This window comes from Mercenaria mercenaria, chromosome 4 (assembly GCF_021730395.1).
Source record: "Mercenaria mercenaria strain notata chromosome 4, MADL_Memer_1, whole genome shotgun sequence".
In the NCBI taxonomy this organism is placed as follows: domain Eukaryota; kingdom Metazoa; phylum Mollusca; class Bivalvia; order Venerida; family Veneridae; genus Mercenaria; species Mercenaria mercenaria.
In genome coordinates this window covers 37,211,472-37,238,221 of record NC_069364.1, presented here as the reverse complement: position 1 = coordinate 37,238,221, position 26,750 = coordinate 37,211,472, and the positions used below count along the sequence as shown (strand labels likewise).

Here is a 26,750-nt window from a genome sequence, read left to right as displayed (position 1 = left end):
TGTTCCAAAATCGGTCATTTATACAGAATGCCACCTTGGCAAAAAATGTACCCCGACGCAAAATACCTTTGGAAGAATATGCTAAGATTTATTCTTGTATGGATGGATGGTGATCTGCAAAATTTAGCTCTAGAAGTGCTACGAAAAGGAAATCTGAGCCCACCAACTGATCCCGGTGATCTAACGGATAGGTATAGAATAAAGGCAGAAAATAATTGCAAACCTTATCAATATTACATCGACCAACTTCAAAGAATTTCAAATGTGTTCATTCCTAGAAGAATTCTTGTGAAGGGAATTATATTTAGTCAGGCAGCAAGAGCTTGCTTAGATATGGCGTCACTGGGAGAACATTTGGAGCTTATGACATACCACTGTTCTGGCCATTCTAATCAGTTTTTCGTTTTAACTGAAAATTCAAATATACGAGTCGATCGGGCATGGCTTAAAGCTGAGCCAACCCAGTTTAAGCTGACATTGTCACGAGATTTTAAAGACTGGTCTACACAAGAATTTAAGTGGCGCTTTGAACAAAATGGCTCCATAAAACACCTTCTTACTGGAAGATGTTTGACAGCAGACAAATCAGGGAAAGTATCTCTCCAAATGTGTGATGGGTCTGCTTTCCAGAAATGGGACTGGCCTCTTAAGAAGTTCTAATTATCTTCAATAAAGTTATTAAAGCAGGTCCTGTTGTTTATGCTAAATAAAATGAATTGATTTATGCGTGGATTAACAGCGTCGCGATGTATAATCACCCACCGGAAATGGGTGCCATCTCTGTCGATAAACACACAGCCATCCTCTTCCTTTAACAGCTCATGTCTTCCACTAAACATGGCGGCTAACATGGAGTCGGACTCCCTTGTTAACGTCAACAATGATGTTGTGTACACATGACCCCCAACGTCAAGTTTCACCCTACCCTGCAAAGAGATTAAAACACATCATAAGAATATGAACAACAGTTTGTTTTAACCTGAAATGATTGAAACTTTCATGTTTTCTGAGAGAAGAGATTAGCATTCAGCACTTTTAATCAGCTGAACTTCAGCTGAACTCCAGCAAGAATATTTCAATTGTATGTCCACCATTAGATGATAAATGCTTTCGCCGGATTTGGTCACAAACCCTGATGTTGCAAAGAATTTGAAATTCTCATTGGCTTAACTAGGAGAGGTGAATTTTATTTCCCTAAATGAATAAAGACTTGTTAGTTCAGTTTTTCATGAGCTCACTAATTCCAAGCTGCTTAACAGTTTACTTTCATATGAGAACAACAGTAAATTAGCTATACCATATACCGTAACCTTTACTTACTCCAAAGCTTCTTAAAAACCCATTTTGTCAAGTCAGGCTGTTGCAAGCTGAAGATTCAACTGAAGATTTAAGGACAAACCAGTGATACCAAATAAACTGTTTAATGTTATTTATGTTACTTCTGTCGTATCAAAATTGTCTAATTATCTAAGCAGAGCTGTCTATCAGTGTTTAATTGATATGTCAGAAAATTTAATTACTACAGTGTACCAATATTTAAGGTCTTAAGAGATTACTAATCTATTAAGTGTATTGAAACCATATCTTTACCTTCCATTTTTTCTATACTTAAACATCATAAGTATATTCCCTTTTTCTAATTTCGTATTATATCCACTCGAATTGCGTATGCTCACTACAATTCTCTTTAAAAGCACTTAAAGCTTGAAAGATGCAATTCGTTTTATCTTTTTATCTGGGCATTTTAATAAAGGCCACCACGTTTATTTGTAGTTTCAGTTACGTTTTAGATCCGTGTGTTGTCTCAGAGTTGTGTTGAGTGCCTATCATATTTCTTAATTCCTTCATGTCACGTGTAATCCGTTTGATAATCATCTGGAAATGTAATACTTGTTTCTTCCTTTTCTTCAAATATGTCACTAAAATTGATAGGCCAGTGTACTTCCGTTAGTATCACACACTAATCTAAGAATTAACAGGAATACGCAAATAATCATTATTAATATCTCGCGTGATGGAAACAGAAATCTTCGTGTCAAACTTCAGCTGTATTTCTCTCGAGGACCCTACATTTGATGGAATGGTATATTGTCGCGTTTACCGCAGGAATAGCCTGTTGCAAAACAAACCAATACAACAAAACAGAAGGTCAACGATCAATGAAATAATACACACGGAAACCAACAAAAATATTCATGGAAGATAAATTACGAAATTCAATCAACATCCAAGTTAAATTCATAAGTGGTTGAAAAAGTCGAAAGTTGAATGACAAATATTTTGGTTTAACCTAACAAAAGACACACCATCCACTGTTCGCTCTAACAAAACGTTTACTCCATTTTACTTTGTATTTAACCTTAAGTCACCGATTCTCAATATATTTCAGATGGTAGATAATTTTAGTCTAATTATTTGTACTTACCTGTATTAAAAATTAGTGTATCAATTCACTAACTTACAAGAGGACCCCGTGAACAACAGTTAACAATTAAACTAATTGTTTTGAAGTGGCACCCTGGTAGAAGAAATCATATCAAAGAGAAATGAGGTTGTAAAGAAACTTTCAACAGTACACGGCAAGTTTTTAAATAAAAAGTTTATGAAAAGGCTTCAGTTATTTTACTTGATTATAACTAACAATAGATGCATAGTTTAAAAACAGTTTGTATTTTTTCTACAGTCTTGAGACATAAAATTGCTTTCATATTACAACAGGGCGAGGATCTAGTTTTGTGGCTTTAAGGTTCTAAGTTCATTAGCACATCTCGTGTAAATTTTGAAGTCGGCATAAAGATTATTTTGTTATTTTCTAGTCCGATAAACACAAACTGGAGTTTTGTCCTACAAGGCTGTTTGTTGGACCTAAACCACAAAATTACACCGGAGACCCTTATGAACCTATAAATAACTGTACTTCACATGAAAAGGACCATAAAACAGCATCAATTACTTTAAATGTCAGTATCATCTAGGTTCCAGCTAGGCTTTAAAGGATTAGCAATGAATACAGAAGATGTAAATGCCATGAGTTTTTTACTTTGTCAATTCATTTCTGGAGAATATGTTGCATTGTTCCGACAACTGAAGGAATTCTTGCTTGGACCTGCAGAATTTAGATATACATATCCTTCTTACGCGCCTAGCTGGAGCACTTTCAAGTTATTAATATCCTCCGCTAAAGGAAAGACTGATTGTGATAACTAATTCTCATGTCACAATAATTTAAAATGAAAACTGTAGGCCGATGTGAAGGACAGTGAAAAATATATAATTCAAGAAAGGTTTCCTTATTTAGCTACATATATAATGTATGCTGTGGAAACCTTCTTAATTCGCTTACCTTCCTTATATGTTCTTACAGGAATTATCTGTGATTATTGCATAAATTAAAGGCCTTAATCAGGATTTATCATTGAACAATCCAAACAAGCCCCCATTGCAATATCACAAATTTCATGGCATCCTTTCCGCGTCCAACATTCTATTTCTTCCCACTTGCAAACATCTGTAGATTTTGTTAGATTTTAAAACCTAACCTAACTTCCTCTAAAACGAGATTTCAGGAAAAGAAACATCATGGTTAAGCATCAAAGTATACATAAAACAGAATATCATGCCTTGCTTTTTCTTGAATCATTACTTGTGTCACATTTAGGCTATGCAACCTTTCGATTAGTTTATCGGGCCATTTCAGTCCAAAATCAGTTTCCTAAACAAACAATATTCCATTATGGAATATCATTCATTTTGAGTTGACTTCAACGCTATTATTGTTTCGTTTAATATCAAACTGGAACGTCTATTACACCTTCAATGTCTCAAACAAAAAGCAGTATTATAGCAGTATAGAATGTGATTTTCGATTGACGAAAATCATATGCCTGAAAAACTTCTTTTTTAGTCTGCCTTAATATCTGGTTCGTTTTTAATGTCTATACATGTTACAGAAACAGCCGAGATGCGATGCTTAAAGTACTGGCTCTTTATCATGTAAATATACCATCAATATTGTAAGAGGCTTTGAGTGTAGCACTTATGAGATCATTATCTTAAGTGAATAAATTATGTGTGAAACTAAACATTGTGCAGACTAAAGTTTATCTTAAATGTTTATGGTAAAAGACAGTTCATATCAGTTTGATTACATGCTCTTGGTCATCACAGTTTTTTCTGAAAGTAAAAGATCTTAGGATATATATATATACTTGTACTTCACATGTATGCTCTGTATATGAAAACCAGTGCGTTTCAAGCCTTCTCGTTGCCACAAATCCTTCAAATTTGTATACTAACCTTTTGTATCTTATGCATCTCCTCCATGCGAGTGATTTCATCTCTTAGTTGTTGCCATTGGCGACACACTTCTTCACGATCTTTTTTCATTTCACGCTAGTGGAATAGAGAGATTTTCACTATTTGAATTTGGTAACTGCATGTGAATGTACTAACTCATAAATATAATTTGCAATAACAATCAGAAATGCATGCTTATCATCAATGTTTATTCTTAATACAACAAGAGGGTCATGATGACCCTGGATCGCTCACCTGAGTAATATGAGCTACATGTTTCAAATGTCAAACTGTTGATTTTTTGGAAGATTTTCCGATGTACAATCAAGTTACCCCTGGGGCGGGGCCAATTTTACCTCCGGGGTCATGATTTGAACAAAGTTTGTAGAAGTCTACTAGGCAATGTTACATATCAAATATCTAAGATCTAGGCCTTCTGGTTTATTTTTAGCAAATTTATGAAGATTTCCCTATGTACAATCAAGTAACCACTGGGGCTGAGTCAATTTGACCCTGGGGGGGGGGGGGGGGGTCAAGATTTGAACAGGTTTTGTAGAGGTCTACTAGGCAATGCTACATGTCAAATATCTAAGCTCTAGGCCTTCTGGTTTATTTTTCGAAAAATTTTGAAGATTTTCCTATGTAAAATCAAGTGACACCTGGGGCGGGGTCATGATTTGAACAAATTTTGTAGAGGTCCACTAGGCAATGCTACATGTTAAATATCTAAGCTCTAGACCTTCTGGTTTATTTTTAGAAAATTTTTGAAGATTTTCCTATGTAAAATCAAGTGACCCCTGGGGTGGGGTCAATTTTGACCCGGGGGTCATGATTTGAACAAATTTTGTAGAGGTCCACTAGGCAATGCTACATGTCAAATATCTAAGCTCTAGGCCTTCTGGTTTATTTTTTTAAAAATGCTACATGTCAATTTTGAACCCGAGGCCATAATTTGAACAAATTTGGTAGAGGTCCACTAGGCAATGCTTCACACCAAATATCTAACCTCTAGGGCTTCTGGTTTTTGAGAAGAAGATTTTTTAAGTTTTTCCTTTCGGTTGCCATGGCAACCACAGTTCTGCATGGAATTCAATTCTTTGAACAATTTTTGTAGAGCTTCACCCAAGGAACATTCCTGTGAAGTTTGGATGAAATTGGCCTGGCGGTTTATGAGGAGATGTCGTTTAAAGTAAGTTTATGGACTGACGACGGACGGTGAGTGATCACAAGAGCTCACCCTGAGCCTTTGGTTCAGGTTAGCCAATAAACAAGAGGGTCAAGATGGCCCTAGGTCGCTCACCTGAGAAACACACTATAACAGTGTAAACATGTTTAACCTAGTGATTTCATGGAAACAAGTATTTTGGCCAATTTTCATTAAGATTGGATTAACAAGAGCTGTCTCCATAGGATGACACATGCCCCCGATGGCACTTTGAATGAATAGTTATGGCCGATGTTAGAGTTTAGGACCTTTGACCTACGGAGCTGGGTCTTGCGCGCGACACGTCGTCTTACTGTGTCACACATTCATGCGTAGTTATTTTAAAATCCATGCATGAATGACAAAGATATGGACCGGACACGCCCATCAATGCACTATCATGAAAAATGACCTTTAACGTCTAAGTGTGACCTTGACCTTTGAGCTACGGACCTGGGTCTTGCGCATGACACGTCGTCTTACTGTGGTACACATTCATGCCAAGTTATTTGAAAATCCATCCATGGATGACAAAGATATGGACCGGACACGCCCATCAATGCACTATCCTTTAACGTCTAAGTGTGACCTTGACCTTTGAGCTACGGACCTGGGTCTTGCGCGCGACACGTCGTCTTACTGTGGTACACATTCATGCCAAGTTATTTGAAAATCCATCCATGGATGACAAAGATATGGACCGGACACGCCCATCAATGCACTATCCTTTAAAGTCTAAGTGTGACCTTGACCTTTGAGCTACGGACCTGGGTCTTGCGCGCGACACGTTGTCTTACTGTGGTACACATTCATGCCGAGTTATTTGAAAATCCATCCATCGATGACAAAGATATGGACCGGACACGCCCATCAATGCACTATCCTTTAATGTCTAAGTGTGACCTTGACCTTTGAGCTACGGACCTGGGTCTTGCGCGCGACACGTCGTCTTACTGTGGTACACATTCATGCCAAGTTATTTGAAAATCCATCCATCGATGACAAAGATATGGACCGGACACGAAAATTGCGGACAGACTGACAGACCGACAGACCGACGGACCGACAGACCGACAGACAGTTCAAACTATATGCCTCCCTTCGGAGGCATAAAAATGTGGTCTCTTGAGTTTAAACAAGCATTTTCTTAGATATGACCTAGTGGCCTAGTTTTTGACCCCAGATGACCCATATTCGAACTTGACCTAGATTTTATCAAGGCAATCATTCTGACCAAATTTCATGAAAATCAATTGAAAAATATAGCTTCTATCGCATACACAGTTTTTCTTTGATTTGATCTAGTGACCTACTTTTTGACCTCAGATGACCCATATTCAAACTCGACCTACATTTCATCAAGGCAATCATTCTAACCAATTTCATGAAGATCAATTGAAAAATACAGCCTCTATCCCACACACAAGTTTTTTCTTTGATTTGACCTAGTGACCTAGTTTTTGACCGTAGATGACCCATATTCGACTTGACCTAGATTTCATCAAGGCAATCATTCCGACCAAAATTCATGAAGATCAATTGAAAAATACAGCCTCTAATGCATACACAAGTTTTTTCTTTGATTTGACCTAGTGACCTAGTTTTTGATCCCAGATGACCCATTTTCGAACTTGGCCTAGAATTCATCAAGGCAATCATTCTGACCAAAATTCATGGAGATCAATTGAAAAATACAGCCTCTATCGCATACACAAGGTTTTTCCTTGATTTGACCTAGTGACCTAATTTTGATCCCAGATGACCCATTTTCAAACTCGGCCTAGATTGCATCAAGATAATCATTCTGACCAAAATTCATGAAGAACAATTGAAAAATACAGCCTCTATTGCATACACAAGGTTTTTCTTTGATTTGACCTAGTGACCTAGTTTTTGATTCCAGATGACCCATTTTCGAACTCGGCCTAGATTTTATCAAGGTAATCATTCTGACCAAATTTCATGAAGATCAGTTGAAAAATACAGCCTCTATTGCATACACAAGCTAAATGTTGACAGACGACAGACAGACGCCGGACGCCAGACATCGAGCGATCACAAAAACTCACCTGAGCAGCATTTCTCAGGTGAGCTATTTTTTTTTTTTTTTATTTTGTTGGATTTAACGTCGCACCGACACATGATAGGTCATATGGCGACTTTCAGGTGAGCTAAAAAGCTACTTTCTTTAGCTACAAATATGTCTAAAGACTTCCAGACCTCTGTTCTAGTTAAGTTGTTGAACACGTTTTTACCATTTCAAGGGTTTAAAGTAGTTAATTACTTTAAGTTTTTGCTGGACATAACATCACACTGACACAATAATAGGTCATGCGCATTCCATGATGGAGAAAGACCTCTCCTTGCATGATTTCATCTCAGTTGAGCACCTGGGTAGGACCAGTGACCTTACGTAAACCAAGCGGATGGCTTCGTCAGGCTAACGATATATCGAGTAATACAGAATACAACCATATAGTCAGGTCATAGACAAGGATATTGGAAACAATTTTTCATTCACAGCTTCCTCATTCCTTTTCAGTTGTGAAAATGTACCTTGAATGCATCTTGGTCCTTGGACAACCGTCTTTGTTTTTCTTTTAGATCCTTTTCTTGTTTCATTAATGCATTGGCCTTGCTTTCAAGTTCTTTCTTCAATTTCTCAAGTGCAGCCTTTTCCTCTATATTTTCCCTTTGTTGATAAAGAATTTGTTAAACTTAAGAAACACATCTGAATACATGTAAATATTCATAATATGTTCATGGTGATGTAAACATTTAATATCATGGTATGGTGATATAGCTTTCAAAATATTTCTATAATCAAACTAGAGTGCCAGACTGTCACAAAATATGCCCTTCATCGCACTTGGCCTAATTTCAAGGGGCATGATCCAAGAGTGCCTGGGGCGATTTGGGTGGTTATTGTACTTGGCCGGGATATTATGCTCACAAACATTTTCAGCAAGTTTGGTGAAGATCGGATGAAAACTGTTTGACTTAGAGAGGGGACAAGGCTAAATTCGCAGTTTTTTAAAGTAATTCAAGGGCCATAATCCAAGAATGCCTGGGGCAATTTGGCTGGTTACTGAACCGGGCCGAGATATTATGCCCATATACATTATCAGCAAGTTTGGTAAAGATGGGATGGAAACTTTTGGACTTAGACAAGGCTAAATTTGCAGTCTTTTTGAGTAATTTAAGGACATAATCCAAGATTGCCCAGGGCAATTTGGCTGGTTATCAAACTTGGCCGAGATACTATGCCCACAAACATTGTCAGCAAGTTTGGTGAAGATTGGATGAAAACTGTCTGACTTAGAGAGCGGACAAGGCTAAATTTGTTGTTTTTCGAGTAATTCAAGGGCCATAATCCAAGAGTGCCTGGTATGATTTGGCAGGTTATCGAACTTGGTTGAGATATTATGCCCACAAACATTGTCAGCAAGTTTGGTGAAGTTCCGATGAAAACTGTTCGACTTAGAGAGCAGACATGCTTTAGACGCCGCCCGCCTGCCGCCACGTGTGTTCACATAATAAGCCCCGCTCTTTCAGAGACAGGCGTATAAAAACAGTAGTGCATTTTGCAGGTTTAATCATCTAAAACCATCAAGGCCACCACCCTATTTTCTGTTTCAAGATAATGTGCTATCAAACATAAAGAACAAAAGCTTTGCCAAGTGGGACAATAAATATGCCCAATGGGTTTTATCAGAGGAGGATGGTAGCAATATTTAAAGAACTAGAAATGTGTCCATGGGACACAGATGCCCCCACTATATGACAAAGAACACAAATTTTTTCCTAGGTCAGGGGCCATAACTCCTACAATACTGAATGAATCCGGATGCGAAACCCTAGGTGCACAACTGCACATGCTGACCAACATTCCTGTAAACTTTGGTGACTATAGGTCAAATAATTTTGGAGCTACGCTCGACACAACATTAAAATGACCAATTTTTAACTAAGTCAGGGTCCTTAACTCCTTCATGACTGAATGAATCCAGAAGCGAAACCCCAGGTGCACAACTGCACATGCTGACCAACATTCCTGTAAACTTTGGTGACTCTAGGTCAAATACTTTTGGAGCTATGTGCGACACAACATTAAAATGACCAATTTTTTACTAAGTCAGGGGCCATAACTCCTACAAGACTGAATGAATCCGGATGCAAAACCCCAGGTGCACAACTACACATGCTGACCAACATTCCTGTAAAGTGTTGTGACTCTATGTCAAATACTTTTGGAGCTAGGCGCGACACAACACTACAATGACAATTTTACAAAGTCAGGGCCCATAACTCATACACTACTGAATGAATCCGAATGCGAAACCCCAGGTGCACAACTACACATGCTGACCAACATTCCTGTAAAGTTTTGTGACTCTACATCAAATACTTTTGGAGTTAGGCGCGACACAACATTTTCGGAAGGACGGACGGACGGACAAGGGCAAATCTATATGACCCCCCCCAAAGCGGGGGCATAAAAAACAAAATTTAAAGATTTTTTTTTTAGTGGAGAGTGTGTATGTGGGGTTGGGGTGGGGGAGGAGGGAGAGCAGGGTGTGTATACATATGCAGTGATGGTGACAGGATGCTAAAGGGCAAGAAATTGGTTTGTAATGTAGATCATTGAAGTCTGCCCTTCGTCTCATCACCACATGACTATATTCCAAGATTTAAAGTCAATACCTTTAATATATATTAAGTTATGCTCTGGATATTGAATATGATGGGCAGATCTGAATTTGACCCTTGACCAACCACCCTGATTCATGCATCACTATCTACCTACAACCTGAGTTTGAAGTCAATACCTTAAATAGTTAATAAATTATGCTCCGGACACTAAATATGAACGACATTTTTGACATATGATCAGCCAGGTTTATTTTCTCTGCACCTCGTCTCATCACTACCTACCTACATGTCAATACCTTGAATTATTAATAAGTTATGCTCCGTACACAAAATATGATGGACAGATTTGACCTTTAGGCGCAATTTGTGACTTTGACCTTTTATCTACAGAGCAGGTTCATATGCTCTGCACATCGTCTAATCGCTACCTACCTACAAGCCAAACTTGAAGTCAATATCTTGCAAGTTAGTTATTTATGCTCCGTACATGAAAACTAAGCTCATTTTATGACCTTGACCTTCGAACTTCAGAAAATCGTCTCTTCACCATCTACCTGTATACTAAGTTTAATGTCAATACCTTTAATGGTTATAAAGTTATGCTCTTGACATGAATTACGACAGACAGACAGATGCACACCTCATCACATAATACCTCCTTTTTTCCAAAATGGGCATATAAAAACACTTTTGTTATTTGATAAGGCAAACTCTTAACAAAGAATAAATATAAACAGATAAATAAATTAGCTCTTTTCCATATCCACAAGTCCTTATTTAGCCATTTAGATTAACAAAGTCACCAAAACTTTAAAATGTACTAATTCCATAATTATAAACATCTCCCTTATAATAATTTCTTTATTTACCTGTGTATCGTTGTTATTTCATCAATCTTGTCAGATACATATCCTTCCAGAGCCTCTGTAACAGACTCGTACTTACTCCGCACAAAGTCTTTCAGATTCTCCAGTAGTCTCTCTAAACAGACAATAAATCAATGTTTTAATTTTTTATTTTTTATCCTTACTTCTGCTGCTGTTGCCACATTTACTTTAAAAGGGGGTTAATTCATGAAATATTTGTGCCAGAGTTATGGCCGTTCTGTCATACATGTATGATGTGAGTGATAATGTGGAGCAAGTATTTTAAGTCTGAATCAAATCCCTTCTGCAATATCAGAGATATAGAGAAAATGCATGAAAATTATCCTAAAATTCAAGTAAGAATGGGGCATAATTCATTAAAATTTGAAGCCAGACTAATGAAACTTCTGTCATATGATATGGGTGATGATGTGGAACAAATGTTTTAAGTTTGAATCAAATAATTTAGTAAAATCAGAGATCAAGCGGAAGTGCACTTTAACCTGAATTTCTAGGTATTTAAAATGGGGTAATTATTCACAAAATATTTGTGTAAGAGTTATGGCCCTTGTGCCATATGACGTGGTAAATGATGAGGAATTACTATTTTAACTTAGAAACAAATCAATCAAGTATTTACAGAGATAAAGAGGAAGTACATGAAAAATTTAACCAAGGTGTGGACGTGGCCACTGATGCGGGGTTGAGTGGGATAGCTCTCCATATACTTTGTATAGTTGAGCTAAAAACCTCATATACCCTCATGTATTCAGCCTTAAATAAGTATCAATTTGACTAGTAGATATCTTCTTACCCAGCCTAGCATCAAGTTCTTCTTCCTTTCCTTGTTCTGTTTTTGCTTCTTTTTTATCTTCTCTAACTCTTGCATCATTTATAATCACTTCATTACCACCATCACACAAGTGAATACCAGGTTCTTCAGAATTCTGCAACTGTTCTCCACATTTGCAACAAACATACTAAAGTAAAACAGGAAACTTAGTTTAAATGACTTTGCCATCTCGTCAAATAATTAAAATGTACGCATACTACTACTACGTAAGTCAAAGTTCACAAATGATACAATATTGTTATGCCCACCCTGGTAATTTGTACTAAAGACTCACTTATTGTAAGTTTTTTCATGATTTTTTCTCATTATAAAATGACAGTTATGCTATTCTTGAATATATGTTCTATCTGATAATAATTAAGCACTCAGTGTACAAATATCTTACAAATGCAGCTTAGTTACTTTTTAAAATTCTACAAAACAAAAACGATACCTCCCAGAAGTCATTCTCACATACTAGAGACCTATCTGGCTATCTCCAGACTTTGTCGAACTTCTTACAGGTGAGTATGCCCGACATTGTGAAAAAAAGTATTTAATAAAATAAATTAAATAAACAAGAGGGCCAAGACGGCCCTAGGTCGCTCACTTGAGAAACACACCATAACAGTGTAAACATGTTTGACCTAGTGATTTCATGGAAACAAATATTCTGGCCAATTTTCATTAAGATTGGAACAAAAATGTGGTCTCTTGAGTTTAAACAAGTATTTTCTTAGATATGACCTAGTGACCTAGTTTTTGAACCTAGATGACCCATATTCTCACTTGACCTAGATTTTATCAAGGCAATCATTCTGACCAAATTTCATGAAAATTAATTAAAAAATACAGTCTCTATTCCATACACAAGATTTTTCTATAATTTGACCTAGTGACCTAGTTTTTGTTATTCAGATAACCCATATTCAAACTCAATCTATATTTTATCAAGACAATCATTCCAACCAAAGTTCATGAAGATCAATTGAAAAATACAGCCTCTATCGCATACACAAGGTTTTACTTTTGATCTGATCTAGTGACCTAGTTTTTGAATCCAGATAATCCATTTTCGAACTTGGCCTAGATTTCATCAAGGTAATCATTCTGACAAAATTTAATAAAGATCAGTTGAAAAATACAGCCTCTATTGCATACACAAGGTTTTTCTTTGATTTGACCTAATTTTCGACCCCAGATGACCCATATTCGAACTCGATTTAGATACCATCAAGGCAATCATTCTGATCAAATTTCATGAAGATCAATTGAAAAATATAGCCTCTATGGCATACACAAGGTTTTTCTTTGATTTGATCTACTGACCTACTTTTTGACCCATATTCAAATTAGACCTAAATTTCATCTAGGCAATCATTCTGACCAAATTTCATGAAAATTATTGAAAAATACAGTCTCTATTCCATACACAAGATTTTTCTATAATTTGACCTAGTGCCCTAGTTTTTTCTGAAATCAGATGACCCATATTCTAACTCAACCTAGATTTTATCAAGGCAATCATTCCAACCAAATTTCATGAAGATCAATTGAACAAGAGCTGTCTGATGACAGCGCGCTCGACTATTCGAAGAATTGATTGAAGAATGGGGTCAAAATATTTCCACGGATATTCAGACAAAAGGAATAAATAGATTAGACAAACAATGTTCCTGTATTACTTTGATTTCGGTAAGTCTTGCACTAAATGGCAATATATGAGCCAATTTCAAAGTCCAACAAGAGCACCGCCTTGCGGGTGCTGACGCTCATCTGATTTTTTTTTGTGTAATAGAAATATTGTCCTACCCATGATTTTCTAAGTATAAAATGGGCAATCATTCTTGCAAAAAGCAGGATAGAGTTATGTTTCTTGATGTACAGTGTCCACTTATGATGGTGAAAAACTGTTGCAAGTTTTAAAGCAATAGCTTTGATAGTTTATGAGAAAAGTTGCCTTAAACATAATACTCAACCAAGAAAATGATTTTCTAAGTCCAAAAGGGGCAATAATTATTGCAAAAAGCAGGATGGAGTTATGTTGCTTGATGTACAGGGTCAGCTTATGATGGTGAACAAGTGTTGCAAGTTTCAAAGCAATAGCTTTGATAGTTTAAGAGAAAAAGTTGACCTAAACATAAAACTTAACCAAGAAATCTGATATTTTCTAAGTCCAAAAGGGGCCATAAATCTTGCAAAAGCAGGATGGAGTTATGTTTCTTGCTGTACAGGGTCAGCTTATGATGGTGAACAAGTGTTGCAAGTTTTAAAGCAATAGCTTTGATAGTTTAGGATAAAAGCTGACCTAAACATAAAACTTAACCAAGAAAACTGATTTTCTAAGTCCAAAAGGGGCAATAATTCTTGCAAAAAGCAAGATGGAGTTATGTTTCTTGATGTACAGGGTCTGCTTATGATGGTGAACAAGTATTCCAAGTTTCAAAGCAATAGCTTTGATAGTTTAGGAGAAAAGTTGACCTAAACATAAAACTTAACCAAGAAATCTGATATTTTCTAAGTACAAAAGGGGCCATAAATCTTGCAAAAAGCAAGATGGAGTTATGTTTCTTGCTATACAGGGTCAGCTTATGAGGGTGAACAAGTATTCCAAGTTTCAAAGCAATAGCTTTGATAGTTTAGGAGAAAAGCTGACCTAAACATAAAACTTAACCAGGCAACGCCGACGCAGACGCCGACGCCGACACCGACGCCGACGCCGACAACCGCTCAAGTGATGACAATAACTTATCATTTTTTTTCAAAAAATCAGATGAGCTAAAAAGGGCCATAATTCAGTCAAAATAGTTATGTACTCTTGCCTACAGATGGAAATCATAATGATAAACAAGTGTTCAAAGTTTAAAAGCCATATGTCAAATAGTTTTGACAAAACATGGACTTGTATGAAAACAGAACCAATTTCAAAATCCAAAAAGGACCATAATTCAGCCAAAATAGATGACAGAGTTATGTTCTCTTTCCTACAGATAGAGACTATTATACTAAATAAGTGATAAAAGTTTCAAAGCCATATGTCAAACACTTTACAAAAAATATGAACTGGTACGAAAAACTTAACAAAGATTTCTAAGTCAAAATGGGCCATAATTCAGCCAAAATCTTTGATGGAGTTATGTACTCCTGCCTATAACTGGACATGGTGATGGTAAACAGGTGTTGAAAGTTTCAAAGCTTTATCTCAAAAGACTTTGTCAAAATATGAACTGGTACGAAATATTAACCCAGATTTCTAAGTCAAAAAGGGCCATAATTCAGCCAAAATCCTTGATGGAGTTATGTACTCTTGCCTATAACTGGACATGGTGATGGTAAACAAGTAATGAAAGTTTCAAAGCTTTATCTCAAAAGACTTTGTCAAAATATGAACTGGTACAAAAAACTTAACCATGATTTCTAAGACAAAAGGTGCCATAATCCAGCCAAAATCCTTGATGGAGTTATGTACTCTTGCCTATAACTGGACATGGTGATGGTAAACAGGTGTTGAAAGTTTCAAAGCTTTATCTCAAAAGACTGTCAAAATATGAACTGGTACGAAATATTAACCCAGATTTCTAAGTCAAAAAGGGCCATAATTCAGCCAAAATCCTTGATGGAGTTATGTGCTCTTGCCTATAACTGGACATGGTGATGGTAAACAAATATTGAAAGTTTCAAAGCTTTATCTCAAAAGACCTAGTCAAAATATGAACTGGTACGAAAAACTTAACCATGATTTCTAAGTCAAAAGGGGCCATAATTCAGCCAAAATCCTTGACTGAGTTATGTGCTCTTGCCTATAACTGGCCATGATGATGGTAAACAAGTGTTGAAAGTTTCAAAGCTTTATCTCAAAAGACTTTGTCAAAATGTGGACTGGTACGAAAAACTTAACCCAAGGTGTGACGCCGACGCCTACGCCGACACCGACACCGACGCCGACGCCGTGGTGAGTAGGATAGCTCTACTTATTCTTCGAATAGTCGAGCTAAAAATACAGTCTCTATCGCATACACAAGGTTTTACTTTGATTTGACCCAGTGACCTAGTTTTTGATCCCAGATGATCCATTTTCGAACTTGGCCTAGATTTCATCAAGGTGATTATTCTGAAAAAATTTCATAAAGATTAGTTGAAAAATACAGCCTCTATCGCATACACAAGGTTTTTCTTTTTTACCTTGTGACCTAGTTTTTGACCCAAGATGACCCATTTGCGAACTCGGCCTAGATTTTATCAAGGTAATCATTCTGACCAAAATTCACGAAGATCAACTGAAAAATACAGCCTCTATCGCATACACAAGGTTTTTCCTTGATTTGACCTAGTGACCTAGTTTTTGACCCAGATGACCCATTTTCGAACTCGGCCTAGATTTCATCAATGTTATCATTCTGACAAAAATCCATGAAGAATTCACAAAGATAGGGTAAAAAATGTGGCCTCTAGTGTGTTAACAAGCTTTACCTTTGATTTGAGCTGGTGACCTAGTTTTTGACCCAGATGACCCAATATCGAAATCGACCAAGAATTTAATGAGGGTAACATTCTGACCAAGTTTTATTAAGATTGGGCCACTAGGCAATGCTACATGCCAAATATCAAAGGCCTAGGCCCTGAATTTTCAGACAAGAAGAATTTTTTCCCTATAGATATGTTTATGTTAAATCTAGGACCTCTTTTCACCCCAAGCGCATTATTTGAACAATTTTGGTAGGGGAACACAGTCACTAGGCAAGGCAAAATACCAAATATCAAAAGCCTATGCCTTGCAGTTTCAGGCAAGAAGATTTTTAAAGTTTTTTTGCTATAAATTAAGTAATATTCTAACATGACTCTGTTTGATTTCCAGTTCAACAAAGAAGGAAATCAAGCTCTGTATATTCTGCGATAAACAACGGTTGACGAGCGAGAGCATTATGACGTCAATTATGACGTCAAATTGCCGCATGACGCCTGATACATTACTCCTCGCGTAAATGAAGTCCAGCATAATATTTATTAAAATATATCAATGAGCATGTCAGAATGAAAATAATCTAGGCCTTCTTGTGATTTATCGTCTAATTTACCACGGTTCATCGTTCAGATGCTTCAGTATTTAACCACTCGGGCTAACGCCCTCGTGGTTCAATTCCTACGCATCTGAACTCTGAACCGTGGTAAATCAGACGATAAACCACTCGAAGGCCTAGATTATTTGTTAAGTAATTAACTGATAATTTGAACAATTTGGGTAGAGGATCGCAAGGCAATGCAACGTACCAAATATCAAAAGCCTAGGCTTTGCAGTTTCAGACATGAAGATTTTTAAAGTGTTTTCCTAATAAGTCTATGTAAAACTAGAGACCCCTGGGGCAGGGCCTCTTTTCACCCCAGGGTAATAATTTGAACAATTTTGGTAGAGGACCACAAGGCAATGCTACATACCAAATATCAAAGGCCTTGACCTTGTGGTTTAAGACAAGAAGATTTTTAAAGTTTTTTCCTATGTAAGTCTATGTAAAACTTGTGACCCCCAGGGCGGGGCCTCTTTTCACCCAAGGGGCACAATTTGAACAATCTTCACAGAGGACCATTAGATGATGTCACATGCCAAATATCAAGGCTCTATGCTTTGCGGTTTTGGACAAGAAAGTTTTCTTTTCAGTTGCCATGGCAACCAGAGTTCTGCATGGAATTCAATTCTTTGAACAATTTTGAAAGGGGGACACCCAAGGATCATTCCTGTGAATTTTGGTGAAAACTGCCCAGTGGTTTTCAAAAAGAAGATTTTTTTTAGAAAATGTTGACGGACCGACGAGGGACGACGGACATATGAGCGGTCACATAAGCTCACCATGAGCCATTGGCTCAGGTGAGCTAAAAATGTCAAATCAATACCTTCAATGGTTCCTCTATATTGTTTCTTGTATCAACTCTGTTGCTGTTGCCATTAAAATGACCCGCACCACGACCCCTTCTGTAGCCTCTACCTCTAGGTCTAGATGGTCCTGGGCCCTGAATTAAAACAAGACAGTCATGAAGGCCCTAAATTGCCCACTGAGTTTCAAAGCTACACTAACAATTTATGAAGGCCCTAAATTGCCCACTGAGTTTCAAAGCTACAATAACAATTTTGGTAGACAGTCACTAGGTCCTTGTTGATATTGAATGGGCAGGATCATATTGTAGACAAACCTGCTAAATAGATCCTTGTTGATATTGAATGGGCAGGATCATATTGTAGACAAACCTGCTAAATAGGTCCTTGCTGATATTGAATGGGCAGGATCATATTGTAGACAAACCTGCTAAATAGGTCCTGGTTGATACTGAATATAGGCAGGATCATACTGTAGACAAACCTGCTAAATAGGTCCTTGTTGATAGAATGGGCAGGATCATATTGTAGACAAACCTGCTAAATAGGTCCTGGTTGATACTGAATATAGGCAGGATCATATTGTAGACAAACCTGCTAAATAGGTTCTGGTTGATACTGAACAGGTTGAACATACTGCAGACATGCCTGTCCGATAGTTTTTTGTCGGGTTCAGATTTACTCAGACATAATTTCGGCATATGGTGACTTTTCCACATTTTGGTGGTGGGTGTAGACCCCAGGTGCACCTCTATGCATTATCTTATCAAGGGTAAGCACCTGGGTAGAACCACTACCTTCCACAAGCCAGGTGGATGGCCTCCTCAAAAAAAAGTTTTAGATCAAACTTTAACATATAATGTACCTGCAAACGAGGTCTTCACTGATATTGAATACATTTCTATAAGATCATAATGTAGACATACCTGCCAACTAGGTCCTCGTCTAAACGGGCATGATCATATTGAAGGGCAAAATGAAATACTTACCAATTAGGTCTTGGTCAATACATAATGGATGCTGGACTGTATTGTAGGGCAAAATCAAATATCTGCCCACTTGGTCCTTGTTGATACTAAATGGGTGTGATTATATATTGTTGCGCAAAATCAAATACCTGCCAACTAGGTCCTGGCTGATATTGGACAGGTGGGACCATATTGTAGGGCAAAGGATGTCTTGGCTGACCCTGATATTGGGGTCCATTTGGATAGACAGCGCCGTTGCCAGGGTGCGCAGCCCAAGGAGCACATGGTGGATTGTTATACATGTACATGTTTCTAACAGTACCACTTCTCATTCCTGCAAAGAAAAGAAGTATTTTAGATAAATTTCCTTCAAGAACCCAAAACCATATTCAGACATATTAAATCTACTAGCTCATAACTGACCGCCTGAGTAGCCTAGTGGTAGAGTGTCCGCTTTGAGTGCTGGCGGTCATGGGTTCGATCCCTGGCCGTGTCATACTAAGGACGTAAAAAATGGTACTAGTAGCTTCCACACCTGGTGCTCAGTATTAAGAGATTAGTACTAGGACTGGTCAGCGTGCAGACATTATACATCACTATGGTGATGACTGTGTACCCTGTAGTTAATACCGCTAATTGCTTACCTGTAGAAAATTTTAATTGGTCACAATTTGATGTAAATCCGTTACAACTACCTTGTTTTTGGTAGGTGGGAACCACGTGTAATTAAAAATTATCAGACAGAACCTGAACTTATGACTCGGATTTCAGTCAAAGTTGATAAAAGATGTATTTGAGGAGTAAAGAAAAATGCTGATAAGTGTATAGAAACTAAGTCAGATTTGATGCATATTATTTTTTACGTAAATCGGACTTTCTAATTGGTATGACGAATGAATTCCTTCCGTATGGTTAACAATTTAAAAGATATACTCGATATTCAGACCAAGAGTAAAGTCAAGCCAAATAGTTCTTTTTTTCTTTATACTACCCTTATTATCTCCCCCTACCCCGCAGTCTATAACACCTAACTTGAATGAAAATATTATGAGAATCTAATGTCAAATTGTAAGCAGTGCAGTAAATTTTGAAGTATTTCACGATCATCCGATAATAAGTCGGCTACGTGTAATACCTTACTTACTAACCTTGTAAGAAAATTAAATAATACCTATATAAATTATACTTAAATGAAGGCAGATAACGAATATTTTATTTTCCAGATGAGAAGGATAAGTCAGTCTTAATTTGTCAATGTCCGAATTACTTCCACTGTAAATGAAAGTAGAATTAATGCTGGTCGCAAATTTGGGTAAATTTGGGTATGACAAACACATTTCTAAGATTTTGAGTTGATTAATTGATCAATTTTTGATCGAATATTCAAATATTCGTTCAGAAGGTTGACCGAATATTCGAATACCAAAAATGCTATTCGTTGCCATCCCTATTTAAAATGTATATACATGTTTTGCAAAATGAATGCCCTCACATGTGCTACCACAAAAATGTATTTGGTTCCAAAAATGGTGGATTATGAGAATAATGTTCAGGTTATTTTCCTTGTATTGTCCATTATCATAATTATGCACAGAGGCTGATCTTTTGATATTTTGATATCCTTGGCTTGGGATGTGAATGGGTTGGGATTTTTATAGAAACTGAGATCAGTTTGCAAAACATGTAGGCCACCTTTGGTGGGCTGTCCCAGTTTCAGACTGAGATAATTATGACATTGACCCTTGAACTTCACCCCAAAAACAAAAGAGATAATTTATTAGCCACAGGCAATCATGGCAATGAAGTATAATGGCTCAAAGATTCTCAAGGTACTAACTGGTAACCATTTTCGGTTTCATTTTCTTGAAGTCATTGTGACCTTGTCCTTTAACCTACTTGCTCCTAAAATATACAAGAGGGCCATGATGACCCTATATCGCTCACCTGAGTTGAGTTGCTTGCTTGAACAAATTTCTTAGCTAAAGCTTTAAAAACAAAAAAATAGGTGACTGGGTCATGGTAAAGATTATTCAAGATATCTTCTGAAATCTGTAAAAAATATTATACAGGTGGTCCAATTATCTCTTTGTTGTTACTAAGCTTCAAAAACAAGAAAGTAGGTCAGTAGGTCATGGTTAAGAGTATTAAAGATGAATATTGAAATCTGTATGAAACATTATACATGTGATCCAAATTTCTTTGCTGTAAATTCAAAAACAAGAAAGTAGGTCAGTAGATCAGGGTTAAGAATATTAAAGATAAGTATTGAAATCTGTATCAGAAGTTATAAATGTGGTCCAAATTTCTATGCTGTATCTTCAAAAACAAGAAAGTAGGTCAGTAGGTCATGATTAAGATTATTCAAATGAGTATTGAAATCTGTATCAAAAATTACACATACTGATGCTAAAAATATTAAGAAAGTAGGTCACATTCATGGTCACTGAAAGTTAGTGTTAAGATTGGTGTGCAAAACTTCTTCTTCTTCATTTAAGTTTATTTATACTCGCTGCCGGGAGACCCATATGAGCGAGAATATCTGCGCCATCGTCTTCATCGTAGAGTGTTGACGGGCGTCTTATCATGCTAATTTGTCGTAATCCTCTCGGAGTACCATGTTCTGCGTTCGTAGACAACTCGAAACTGAGGAAGATAGGACCACTGCTCCCGCCCTTTGTTGTGACTCCCAACAGCTGACCTCAATATAATTATGATGACTTCCGGTGGAGCCGCATGCCTTCTCTGCGATGTGCGCGCGGCTGGAGCTCAGGAGAAGTGTGCAAAACTGTATATGTCATCCAAATTTCAAGGCTGTACCTTGAAACAAGAGGGCAAGGATTGCCCTAGGTCGCTCACCTGAGAAACACACCATAACAGTGTAAACATGTCTGACCTAGTGATTTCATGGAAACAAATATTCTGGCCAATTTTCATCAGGATTGGACCAAAAATGTGGTCTCTTGAGTTTAAACAAATATTTTCTTTGATACGACCTAGCGACCTAGTTTTTGGCCCAAGATGACCCATATTCAAACATGGCCTAGATTTCATCAAGGCAATCATTTTGACCAAATTTCATGAAGATCAATTGACAAATACAGCCTCTATCGCATACACAAGGTTTTTCTTTGATTTGACCTAGTGACCTACTTTTTAACCCCAGATGACCGATATTCGAACTCGACCTAGATTTCATCAAGGCAATCATTCTGACCAAATTTCATGAAGATCAATTGAAAAATACAGCTTCTATCACATACACAAGGTTTTTCTTTGATTTGACCTAATGACCTAGTTTTTGACCACAGGTCACCCACATTCGAACTCGACCTGATTTCATCAATGCAATCATTCTGACCAAATTTCATGAAGACCAATTGAAAAATACAGCTTCTATTGCATACACTAGGTTTTTCTTTGAATTGACCTAGTGACCTAATTTTTGACCCAAGATGACCCATATTTAATCTCAACCTAGATTTTATCAAGGCAATTATTCTGACTTAATTTCATTAAGATAAATTGAAAAATACAGCCTCTATTGCATACACAAGGTTTTTCTTCGATTTTACCTTGTGACCTACTTTTAGACCCTAGATGACCCATATTCGAACTCGACCTCAATTTCATTAAGGCAATCATTTTGAACAAATTTCTTGAAGATCAATTGACAAATACAGCCTCTATCGTATACACAAGGTTTTTCTTTGATTTGACCTAGTTTTTGACCGTGGATGACCAACATTCGAACTCGGCCTAGATTTCATCAAGCGATGATCAAGGCAATCATTCTGATGAAATTTCATGAAGATCAATTGAAAAATACAACCTCTATCGCATACACAAGGTTTTTCTTTGATTTGACCTTATGACCTAGTTTTTGACCCCAGATGACCAATATTCGAACTCAACTTAGAATTCATAAGGCAATCATTCTGACCAAATTTCATGAAGATCAATTGAAAAATACAACCTCTAATGCATACACAAGCTAAATGTTGACAGACGACAGATGACAGACGCCGGACATTGAGCGACACAAAAACTCGACTAAGCATTGCTCAGGTGAGCTAAAAACAAGAAAGTAGGTCATCCGGGAAACCATGGTAAACCTCTGGTATGCGAGAATGCACTAGATGATGCTACATACCTATTAAAGCCCTAGGACCTATGGTTTTGGACAAGAAGATTTTCAGAGTTTTTCCCTAGTTAATCTATATAAATCATGTGACCCCCAGGGTGGGTCCATATTTGACCCTAGGGGGATAATTAGAAAAAACTTGGTAGATGACCACTAGATGATGCTACATACCAAATATAAAGGCCCTTTGACTTGTGGTTTTGGACAAGAAGATTTTTAAAGTTTTTCCTTACCATGGCAACCAGAGTTCTGTATGGAATTCAATTCTTTGAATAATTTTTCAAGAATACCATCCAAGTAACATATCTGTGAAGTTTTATCAAACTTGGCCTAGTGGTTTAGAAGTATATGTGGTAGGAAAGAGTGGACAGACGATGACATCCACAATAGCTCACACTTTGTGCTCAAGTGAGCAAAAAAGGTCACTGAAAAAGATTAATCTTAATTTGTTCATTGTCCTTTTAATTTCAGGTCTCGACTGCATTCAAATAGAAGGCTGAGGCTTTCTGCATGACGGTCGTGCCGATAATTTTCTTTATCCGCATGACCATTGTGCCGATTATTTTCGTTATTCACATGACAGTCGTGCAGATTACATTCCTTATTCGCACAGCGATCATGCCTGGAAAGTCATGCCAATTATTTTTGTTATCCATACGACTAAACATGCTGTAAACATATGTAAAATTTAGTTAAGCTTTTCTGAAGTTTTTCCCTGCTTAACAGGTCCCCATAGTATCGATTTTTTGACAATTTATGGCATGTTAACAACCTGCGATAACGTGCGATTACGATGCCTACAATTATTATATTGAATAACTTGTATCTGATTTATTGAATTAAAACATAATGTAAAAAGTCTGAAACACAAAAAGAAGGTATGATTATGAACTAATTAAGGTATGCAGATATTAGTTTTCTGTGCATTCATTTGATTTATTTCTTCTGTAGTTGATGAATTTATAATTAATCAGTTTAACTAATAAAACAACAGTATGTAATATTATCATTTTGATAGTGTTGTTTTAATATCTTATTAAAGTATATAAATCAATATCTTAAACAATGAATATGCTGCTAATAGTCTTTTAACTAGGATAATACTTCACGCCAAACATAGAAACACTATCAAAACAAGTGTCGTGCGGATAGGCCGATAAGGATACTAATCCGCACGACAGTCCTGCGAATAAGAAAAATAATCGGCAGGACCGTCGTGCCGATAGACACTTCCCAAATAGAATTAAAACAGCCAGATATGATCTTAGCCATACAGGCTAAAAAAAGTGAACACTAGGTTCAGCCAGCCAATGAAAAGATTTATTTATTTTTCTGATGGTCAGTAACAGCATATAAACTTCTCCGAGATGAAATCTTTCAGCTAATCAAAAGACATCATTTCCCTCGATGCTCAGTCACCAATAATACAAGTGTTGAAATGTTTTACTCCACAAATCAGGAATAAAGTATCAATAATACAAATTATACTATTTATTTGTATAATTGATCAATATTACTAATGAAATACACGTTAGACTGCTTAAGGGCGTCAAAACTAACGACTCTGGGATAATTATGACAGCGGTTTGTTTACTTCCAAATTTGACCTATGGTGAACCATATTTCACGAATCTGATTGGTTAACAATAATTCAGCTGGTAAACGTAAACATATACAGATTAACAGAAAATATTTGGAAAAACGATCAAAATTAAACACTTACCTGAATGAAAATTGCTTTTAACTTTAGCAGTAAGCCTCAAAACTTAATAAGTTTTATTACTGCAGTAAATTTATAACAACCAGTTTCTTCAGTATGATAAAATCTTTGAGTTAACTGCAGTGACATTCACAGCTGCTAATCTACGCAGAAACCTAGATTTCTATTTTTAACATCGGTAATCTCCGTAAAATTAGTCAGCTCACTTCGGTCGGCGTTTCGCAGGATACGGAAATATCCGATGTTTCGCAGTTTCCGCTCTACAGGTTATACAGTAGTAAATCACAAATAAATTTAGCAAAAATTCCACGGGTCAATTTTTTAGAAAATGGATCAGAAACAATTTTCTTCCGGAATTTTCTAGCACAAAGGTCTGTTTTGAACCTTCTTCGAAAATTCTTTTCATGGTAATGATCACTTTGGAATTGCTTTATTCTGTCGTTTGATATATAATTTAATGCATTTGACGCCACCAATACGTTTGTAGTATTGAATTTTATACCAGTATATATTTCAAGATATGATATCAAGTTACTATTTCTTCAAGCCATATTGCTTTCGATTCAGGTAAAATTTCGTTTTGATAGCATCAATATTGTTATACCTTTTTTCTAGATTGGACAGTTGTGCATTCGCGTTCCTTTGATGGAAACATAACTGTAACCATACGACGAATTAGATTTGATATAACTGTTATTCATTGTGTTTTACAATAATGAATACACGTCTATCATTATCAAATAAATCATATGAGCATGAATCTGATTAACAAAAAGATAAATAATGGTTTAGAACTATACACGATAGAAGTACGATCTTGCAGGTTAGTAATCAGTCAATGTTCAATGTTCTGCCATTTCCACATTAACACAAAAACTGCAAATTAGTCAGTCAGTGTTTAAGTTAAATAACGGTCCATCCGCCCTTTCAGACACAATGAAGCATAGAAATGCCACTCAGAGTATAGACCGCAAACTGTAAATTATTACAGACCCGTGCTTCTTGTAGCATTCTGACTTCCAGTTTTCTTGTTTTCTTACCTCATACCTAAAGCTCCTTTTGAGAGAGATTTTCTGTTCACGCTGACAGTCCCTTCCCATTTTTACCATGAAAACATTCTTCTGAACTAGATATGTGTGTCCTGATTGCAAAAGAAATGAATCCAGATATAACATTATTGACTGAATCTTTATGTAAAAGTAAGTACGTTAAAATCTTTCTTACTATAGTAATTACAGTTTTGATGATTATAAGAACAGTGGTCATTATGACGAAGAGCAAGAGGCGGAAGAAGAAGTTGATGATAATCGAAATAAGAACAATGTTCATGACAATGAAAACGAAAAGGCGAAAGAAGAAGTTGATGCTGATTTTAATAAGAAAACTGGTCATGTTGACAAAACAGAAAAGGTGAAAGAAAGAAGAAGTTGATGATGATCATGAAAGAACAAAAGCCATGATGACGAAAAAGAAAAGGCGCAAGAAGTTGATGATGATGACGAAAAAGATTATAATTAGTTATTATGATTGCAGCAGTTGTATCGCAAAACCAAACTTCAACATTCTTTAACTTTAAACCATTGTGAGAACAAGCCCCAGAAGCAAATATATTTTAAAGTCTTTAGGCTTTTGAGAAATTAAAGTGTACTTGTAAGTTTTATTGAATGTAAAATTATAAAATTATATTTTTATCATATGACGAAAACACACAAATAGTCGCGGAATGATAAACCTAAATCTATCATAAGTTTTGTGGAGCTTAAGACCCAATAATTGATGTCAGAAAATTACTTTTACAAAAGAACTTTGTCTTGTTATTATTACACTTAAATTGCCGTTTTGTTTGGTTAGGTGAACTTTCTTCGTACTTTATTGTAAGTTGGTTCCGAGTCATATTACATATAAAATGAATTCGCACAGTTCTGACATGCAAGGAAATAAACTTTCACGATATAAAGTTCCAACAATAAACAGATCAAGAAATTGTCAGATAATTCATTTGTTTGAATGACGTATTAAGAAAGATCGAATTAGTTGTAAATCTCATGTTTCTATAGATTTCAGAGACAGAACTAATAATGTTAAGTGTATACGCTCTATTGGTCTATTTATTTGAACTTTTGGTACTTTTAGTATGACATAGGTCTTTAAGGACGACCAGCCCTTAAATGTATGCAATATTAATGGTTTACATATTCTTGTTT

The 26,750-nt window shown here is 36.5% G+C and overlaps 1 protein-coding gene across 2 annotated transcripts in view; it reads right to left on the bottom strand.

Annotated features, from left to right (window-relative positions):
* The window catches only part of LOC123551462 (uncharacterized), a 28,617-nt gene extending 3,906 nt beyond the window's left edge, over positions 1-24,711 (bottom strand). Inside the window, exons 1-8 of one of the 2 annotated variants that reach the window (XM_053540931.1) lie at positions 24,550-24,711; positions 18,835-19,019; positions 17,738-17,854; positions 11,834-11,999; positions 11,023-11,134; positions 8,057-8,192; positions 4,297-4,392; positions 763-926 (exon numbers count right to left, since the gene is read on the bottom strand). In XM_053540931.1, the coding sequence (XP_053396906.1) occupies positions 763-926; positions 4,297-4,392; positions 8,057-8,192; positions 11,023-11,134; positions 11,834-11,999; positions 17,738-17,854; positions 18,835-19,017 (974 nt within the window). In that variant the 5' untranslated portion in view covers positions 19,018-19,019; positions 24,550-24,711. Of the gene's footprint in view, positions 1-762; positions 927-4,296; positions 4,393-8,056; positions 8,193-11,022; positions 11,135-11,833; positions 12,000-17,737; positions 17,855-18,834; positions 19,020-23,059; positions 23,192-24,549 lie in introns of those variants that run through there. The other variant, XM_045340416.2, reaches the window with a different exon arrangement.
* Positions 24,712-26,750: the final 2,039 nt, after the last annotated feature.